The 8,055-nt window shown below is 42.3% G+C and overlaps 1 protein-coding gene across 1 annotated transcript; it reads left to right on the forward strand.

Annotated features, from left to right (window-relative positions):
• Positions 1 to 3,582: 3,582 nt before the first annotated feature.
• Positions 3,583 to 5,672, forward strand: LOC115552825 (zinc finger BED domain-containing protein 1-like). The gene is made up of 2 exons (XM_030369168.1): positions 3,583 to 4,612; positions 4,859 to 5,672. Exons 1-2 carry the CDS (start codon positions 3,927 to 3,929, stop codon positions 5,514 to 5,516), a joined length of 1,344 nt encoding a protein of 447 aa, XP_030225028.1. The 5' UTR covers positions 3,583 to 3,926; the 3' UTR covers positions 5,517 to 5,672.
• Positions 5,673 to 8,055: the final 2,383 nt, after the last annotated feature.

Here is an 8,055-nt window from a genome sequence, read left to right on the forward strand (position 1 = left end):
TGTGAGTCAGCCTTTTCCCACATGGAGATCATTAAGTCACAGTACCGTTCCACCATAACTGATGATCATTTGGAAGTGTGCTTGAGGCTGGCTGTCAGCAGATACTGTCCGGACTATGCATCCCTGGCTGATTCCATTCAGTGCAAGTCATCAGAATAAGGTAATGAAAAAAAATGTACATAGTTAATTGTGTTGTGCAATATGGGCTCATGCTGTTATGCAAGGGACATCAACATACATTGTACATATAGAGAATTCTCAATATATTCATGAATAAATATGTTTAGCATTTTTGTAGTGTGACGGCGAGTGACTCCTGCTCCTCCCTGGCCTGCAGCCTGATCCTTATAGTTTCCTTTATGTTTGGTTGTTCACAGTATTCTTTAATAAATTCGTTTTGTCTATACAATACTATGTGTGGCCTAGGTGTTGTTCGGTAGCAGGTGCTATTGAAAAAATCGCACCTGCTAATTAATGACAGTAATCTATGTGACCCTAGGCTTACAATCAATAATGGCTATTTGTTTTATCCTGTCTAGCCTAGGCTAACAATAAATGATATGATAGTTTTGTTTTATCTGTAGGTAGATAATCACTGTAGTAGAGGTTGCCTCCCCTCTTTAAAATAATGCACACAGACAAATAATGATTTAGGCCTTTGCCCTGAGGCAACCTCTGTTATACTTGAATATATAATTGAATGTACAAACTTGGAATATTGTTGCGTTTTTCAAAGAAAGTAGTCCAATCCTTGGTCGCTTTTAAATCACTTTATTTGTTAAAGTAGGCCTATTTCGGTACGGTAACTATGAAGCAAAAGGGAGGGAAATGTATCTAACGCGTGTGAGGGAAATACCGTGAGCTGCTTAGGCCCAAGTCTCTCCGCGGGTCTGCCTATCAGGTCTGGCCTCAATCTGAACTCTGCGCTGGGTTCTATCAAGTGGGCGTGGTATATGTGAAGTGGGCATGGCTGGTGTGACGTAATGTCTCCGCCCTCCTCACCTGTCTAAATGTGCTGCCATCTGTGGCTGGAGTAGTTATTGCAGCTTATGTGTTTGATTCTGCTTCCTAGTGGCTATGTGAGGGCAATGCAGCTTGTGTGTTCGATCTGCTTCCTAGGGGCTCTATGGTGGCAGCTTAGGTGCTTAAAATACGTAACAATATACAGGTACTTGTTGTTATTTTTTCTTATTTTAATTCAGAAAATGTATGCATACCCAGTCTTTCGGCGCCAATCGGCACAGTCGTCGGCACAGTCCGACGAGGCTCAGGTAAGACACTTTAATGGCTATTTCAAATTAAACTAAATCACATCTTATTGCCCATTTACTATTACTACTAATCAATCCATTTATTAGGGAGCAGTCATTGGACCGAATGGGGTCGCTGGGTGGGACAAAGTCCAGGACCTCGCTGCTTACCTGGTGGGTCTTCGTGAGGCATCTTACCTCACTCAACTGCAGGTGACCCAGGTCATCCAGCTGTGGACAGCTCTCCCTGACTGCGACAAGAAGCGGGTCAACTACCAGCCTCGTCATCAGGAGCGACTGATGGCGACACATGGCCGTTTTAAGGCTCCCAAGCGGTCTGGAGTCATGCCGGGTGTGGAGAGTGTTAAGCGCTGCTTGATAGGACATCCTGGGGGGCCAGCTCAGTGGCCTGCCTCCAGTCACTTGGTTGAGGCCATGTGCAAAACGCTGTGCACTTTGCACAAGACAACCACCAAGAAGGCAGGAGTATCCACCCCCAGATGGTCTAAGATTCTCCGCGACTACCACCACATCCGGGAGTTAGTGCTCAACAGTCCAAGGGTTATGCAGGGCACAAAGATCCATCTCTGAGCCTGCATTACTGTGTTCTGCCAGTTCCGCCAAAGTAGCCAATCACGTTTCTTACTTTGGGAAAGTAAGCCCAAAGTAAGCCCAAAATGAGCCAATCACGTTTCTTACTTTGGGAAAGTAAGCCCAAAGTAAGCGCAAAATGAGCCAATCACGTTTCTTACTTTGGTCCTACTTTTAACCAATCACGTCGTTTCGGGGTCGTTTCGGGGATTTAAACGGAAACAAAATCTGCTTGCTGTAGACGTTGCGGATCACGTTGTTTCGGGGATTCAAATTTCATCTGAGGAGAATTTCTGCTACATCAGTTGCTGTTGACATTGCGGATAGCTTGCAAACAGGAAGTTGTTGTTCATTACCGTTCCTTAAAGGACAATAAAGAATATATCTAGGTGTTGTTCGATAGCAGGTGCCATTGAAAAATAGCACCTTCTCCAGTTGTTATTCAAATATCCAAAAATCGATGGGCTACCCCATTGGTCTCCCAGATTTTGACAGTCAAAGGGTTCATCTTTGCCTTTCCTTAAGAAAAAGCCACAAGTTTTACACAATCAGACAATAATTGAATCCGCCATCGTCAGTAAACAGTAAAGCAGTAATTCAAGCAATGCACAACTTGTCATTCTCTATACCTATTATATGTTGGATTGATTAGATGTGGGATTCAAGCACCATGTGAAAGCCTAATGGGAGAGGGAAAATAATTAAAAAAAGGTCACCTGTATCATTGGACCCATCTGTCGACAGACTGAATGGTTTACTCTTCATGTTGCGCACCAGCTCGTTCAGTAAATAAGGACTTACTGCCTTGTTAATGATGGCTGATGTCTTTGTTCTTGCGGAACAATACATCTTGGCAATTTTAGAATCCGGAAAGCACTCTTTAAATAGCGGGCTGAGGTGGTCTGCAAAGGCTATAGGAATATTGTGGCTGACCAGGGTCACTGCCACTTTGACCTCTCCCCCTCTAGCCTGTAAAAAAAAGTTTACAAAGAATTTACATTTGAGGTAGAATATGTGCAAATGCATAGCCAAAGCACACATACGATTGGAATCAAATGATCACGAGTGTCCAGATTCATCTCTTCAGCCCTCGAACAAACAAATCTATCCATTTTGTTGGTACTGTCAAGGATTTCTTGTTTTTTTATATGACTCTCTCTGGTGATATGCCGCTGAACATCTGCCCTGCCTTGATGCCTGCATTCTAACTCGTGCCGGTGTAAGTACCATATTGGCTCGGCTTCCAGATCGGCTCGGGGTCCGTCGTCTGCTGATTACGTCACACAATACGCTATCTACAGCAACCCAACTGGGACAAACTAAATGGCATTCTACTTTCACGATAGATAGACACCATTTCGCAAAATTTCAGTTATCTCAGAGTGTGTATTTGTCTTATTTACTTAGACTGTTAGACTATTTATAGATATAAGGTAACATATAATGTATAATAAATATATATATGACATATATATATATACATATATATATATATATATATTAGGGCTGTCAAAATTAACGCGTTAACGCAGGGTGATTAATTTGTGGAATTAACGCATTCATTTATTTAACGCATTAACGCATGCGCAAAATGACCCGCCCAATATTTCCCGCTCCAGCACTTGCCGCCGCTATTTGCCGCCGCTATTTGCCGCTCTAGAGTTTTGACTGAGACACAAGATGGATACTGAACCGAAAGAAGTTGTTGGCCCTTTGGATGGAAAGTTTGAATTTTAAAAAAACAAAGATGGAACACTTAACAAACAAGCAGTGATTTGCACACTCTGCAAGAAGGAGTTTTCGTTTCACCGAAGCACTTCCAGCCTAAAGTACCATATCAACGCTAAGCATGCGTTTGTCGGCTCTTCAAGTTCTGGGGCAAGACCAGGGGGCTTAGTTCAGACAACGCTCACCGAAGGCCGTGCATTAAGTAAGTCTATTTCTGAGAACTTGACCCAAAAAATTGCCAAATGGATTGCAAAAGACTGTCGGCCGATTAATATTGTCGAGGACAAGGGCCTCGCGGAAGTGTTACAAGTTGCTTCACGCAACGCATTCTACAAGCCACCGTCAAGAGGCACAGTAATGACTAAAATCCACGACCTCTACAAAACGGAAAAGAAAAAGAAAGAAGAGGATTTGGCTGTAGCTGACTATGTCGCCCTGACAGGAGACCACTGGACCTCTGTGAGTAACAACAATTACCTGGGTGTAACTGCACATCATATCACTAAAACATGGGAACTGAAGTCGTTTGCGCTAACTACAATGAAAACAGAAGAGCGTCACTTTGCAGAAGCATGTGCAGAGCAGTTCCTAACAGTAGCACGCAAGTGGGAAATAGAAGGAAAAGTCACAACTATAGGGACCGACAGCGCACGCAATATGATCGCTGCGGCTAGACTTTTGACATTTGAGCACATGCCTTGCATAGCTCACATCCTACAGAGAAGCATCACGGTGAGCCTCTCTGACAGCGGATTTGTGCATGCATTGTCCAAGTCTCGCAAAATTGTGGGCCACTTCAAACACAGTCCGGCAAACACCGCGGAGCTTCAAGCACAACAAGCTGCCCTTGGACAGAAGCAGGAGCCGCTGGTCCAGGACGTTCCAACACGTTGGAATTCGACGGTGGATATGGTCAAGCGTCTGAACCGCAATCAAGCAGCAATAAAAGCAACCCTGGACCAACAGCAGCACAAACTCATTATGCTGACACCACCAGAATGGGACAAGGTGCAAAGACTTGAGACTCTTCTAGAGCCCTGTCGGTAAGTAATCCACATATTAATTATTAATAGGCCTATAGTTCGAAATAAAATGTAATTAATTAAATTGAAATTATATGTTACCTTTTTGTAAACTACCAACTTCTGTTGTAATAACTTAATGGTGTGTGTGTGTGTGTGTGTGTGTGTGTGTGTGTGTGTGTGTGTGTGTGTGTGTGTGTGTGTGTGTGTGTGTGTGTGTGTGTGTGTGTGTGTGTGTGTGTGTGTGTGTGTTTCATTCAACTGCAGGTATGTAACTGAGATCCTGGGTGGGGAGGCCTATGTATCCTGCTCTGTTGTACTGCCTGCCCTCTGCCACTTGCGTCGTGTAATGGAGGTCTCTGATGAGGACCCTGCATATGTGGTGCGATTTAAGACGGCATTCAAAGAAGACCTAGCCTCCCGCCAAGAAAAGTCCAACAACGCATGGCTCAAGCTTGCAACGGCCCTGGATCCACGCTTTAAAGACTTGAAGACCCTGCCCAAGAGTGAAAGAGAAGAGGTGTGGACCACACTGGGAGGCATGCTGCATGAACAATCACCAAGAAGGTCTCCACAGACTTCTGAAGATGGGCCACCCAAGAAGAAAATGAGCCTGCTCCTACAAATGTGCTCAGATTCAGATTCTGATGAGGAGGTGCAGCCTGGCAGAGACATACACAGGTACAGGGCAGAGCCCTGCATTAGTATGGAGGACTGTCCATTGCAGTGGTGGTCTGCTCATTCAGGAGCCCATGACAAGCTGGCCCTGCTGGCTCGCAAATATCTAGCGACTCCTGCATCCACAGTTCCATGTGAAAGACTCTTCTCAGTGGCAGGCCACATCGTGCAAAAGAAACGGTCAGCCTTACTTTCAGAAAATGTCAACCAGTTAGTTTGCCTCAGCAACTGGCTAAAAGAAGAATAGCCAAGAGAGACACATTTTATTGTACGAAGGTGTGGTAGTTTGTTAATTTAAAAAAGGGAAAATGTTCAACCAATGTTTAACCATTCTAAACTTAGCAATGGCTAAGATGCCCATAACGTTTGGGATGACTGTTATCTTTAAGTTTGATTAAAAAAATAAAAATGTTATATGCTCATAGGCATTGCAAAGAGACTGGCACAAAACAAAAATTGAAATATGGTGTGGTATGTTTAAGTTCGATTTTATTTTTCATTATTAATAACACCATCATCTGGATTCTTTCGTGAAAAAAAGAACATGCTAAATGCCTATATATCCACCTTCTGTCATTTATCTTTCCGTTCCTACAACAATATACAGAGAAATTCAGAAATTCCGGGCATATTTATGAATGGTAATTAATCGTGATTAATCCACAGCTACCCTGTGATTAATCAGATTAAAAATTTTAATCTATTGACAGCCCTAATATATATATATATATATATATACTTAAGATAAGATTATCTTATCTTATATATCTATACTTTTAAGCTATTTTTCACTCCTCTGTGTGTGTGTATTTGTGCATATATACACATATCCAACAGAAAAATCACAATGCTTCTCATGTTTTTTGTACATTATTTGTAAATAGACGTAAACGTAAATAGGAGTCCACACACGCGTAGTCAAAATGACAAGCAGTTTATTGCTGCTCATGATTCCTTTTTCTGATCTTCGGGATCCTGTAGATCGGCTGCAATGATCCTTGGAGCAATGCTGTGGCCTCATTTGTCCAGTATGCAAACCTCTGTCCGTGGCTTTCGAGTGACAGTGACAGAAAAAAAAAGGTTAACTAATGTATAACTAATGTTGTGTAGGAAGTTACATTTAAAGTTGTCTTACCCATCAATCTGGAACCGTTCCATCAAATTAATGCACCACCATTTCCTGATGTGTGCCATGTCTCCCTAAAATAAATGATAGAATATTGAAGTTGAGGAATGGTCATTTTCAGTTAGAAATCAGTACTTCACAATTTGTCTATTTGTTCATGTATTTGTCTCTACATAATACTGACCTCAGTACACCAAAATGGAGCATCTGTGCTCAGGCTGAGTGCATTCTGTGAAAGGCAAAGTTCTGTTAATTTGATAGTTTCAAATAATACAAAAACACTTAGATACTAGATACTATAAAGCAATTTACCATAAGTATGTAGATACCACAATTATTTCCAGCGGTTTGGTGATGAAAACCCTGTAAGAATGGCCAAGGTGTTAGATAGGCAATATAACAGTGTTATGGTCAAAAAGAACACATGTGCATGCAAGTGCATGAGATGCAGGAGAAATGTACCTTGATGTCTCTACCAAACTTGACTGTCCACTGGCCTGGAGCAATGCGATGAGCTATGTCACTGTTAAAATAAATCATAAGCAATACAAATTACCCACCTCGTATTTGTATTTGTTTCAGAAAAACTGACCGCTATGAAAAGTTATAAGAAAACCCAATGATATCACCCAAAAAATGTGAATCCCCCCACCCCCCCCCCCCCCCCCCCCCCCCCCCCCTAAAATATTGAGGATATTGAATTAGAACATCAGAATTCATATTATTGGGTTCCCTTACATTACTACATACATTAAATACTATTACGTATTTCTTCAAGGAAAGGTTCAAAATCCGGGATAGCTTTTAACTGACTTTATTGTTAAAGTAGGCATGTTTCGGTATGGTAACTGGCTATGGAACGAAAGTCTAGGAATCGTGTCGAACACGTGTGAGAGATAATAACTCTGGCTACTTCCAGCCACGGGCAGAGGCCCGTGACTGTCCGCGGGTGTCGCTGAAAATCTCTGGCCCCTTCTGGTAGTGTGCACAGGTAAGGGACCGTCAAGTGGGCGTGGCCTAGTGGGCGTGGTGGCTTCGGCTTCTTCAGGTGATGCCTTCTGTGGTGGAGCCGCTTTCAATAAGGTCTTGCTCCCCTAGTGGCTATGTATAGTATTTACGGCTTATATGTTTGGTCCTGCTTCATTGGGTCTATGTGTGGGTAGCTTAGATTCGTAAAATACGTAACAATACACAATACAAGAGTAAAGTTACAATAGCCACTGAACAAGGCTTAAACAAAACAAACAAACAAAAACTTTTCATAGCCATTGAACAAGGCTAAACTTTAAAAACAGCCTTTGAACGAGGCTTGATTGTCATTCTTGTAACAAGTCAAACATTACAATTCATAGTATCCTGTTGCAGACCTGTTGGTTGCGAAAGAATTGTGACAAATATATTTTTTTCATTTGACAAACCTGGCCAATGAGCTGTGTTACTGCATTATTGGAATACTATGAATTCTGTAGAATTCCAGTACTGAACAAGCCACGGAACAGGGCTGATTGTTCTTATGTTACGAAACCTAAATATGTTATGGTAACAACTGTCGCCAAAGCCATCTGGTCTAAGCGAGTCCAGCAAAAGTAGCTCTTTCGTTGCTGGCTTCAGGACCTATCACATTTCCAAAACAGCAAGAATTATACATTCCACAACAAGA

The sequence above is a fragment of the Gadus morhua genome, chromosome 10 (genome assembly GCF_902167405.1).
Source record: "Gadus morhua chromosome 10, gadMor3.0, whole genome shotgun sequence".
In the NCBI taxonomy this organism is placed as follows: Eukaryota; Metazoa; Chordata; class Actinopteri; order Gadiformes; family Gadidae; genus Gadus; species Gadus morhua.

Bases quoted from the DNA above. Each gene is read 5' to 3' on its own strand.
- LOC115552825 (XM_030369168.1), top strand. From the start codon at position 3,927: ATGACTAAAATCCACGACCTCTACAAAACGGAAAAGAAAAAGAAAGAA. The intron at 4,613-4,858 runs GTAAGTAATCCA...ATTCAACTGCAG, and splicing joins ACTCTTCTAGAGCCCTGTCG to GTATGTAACTGAGATCCTGG.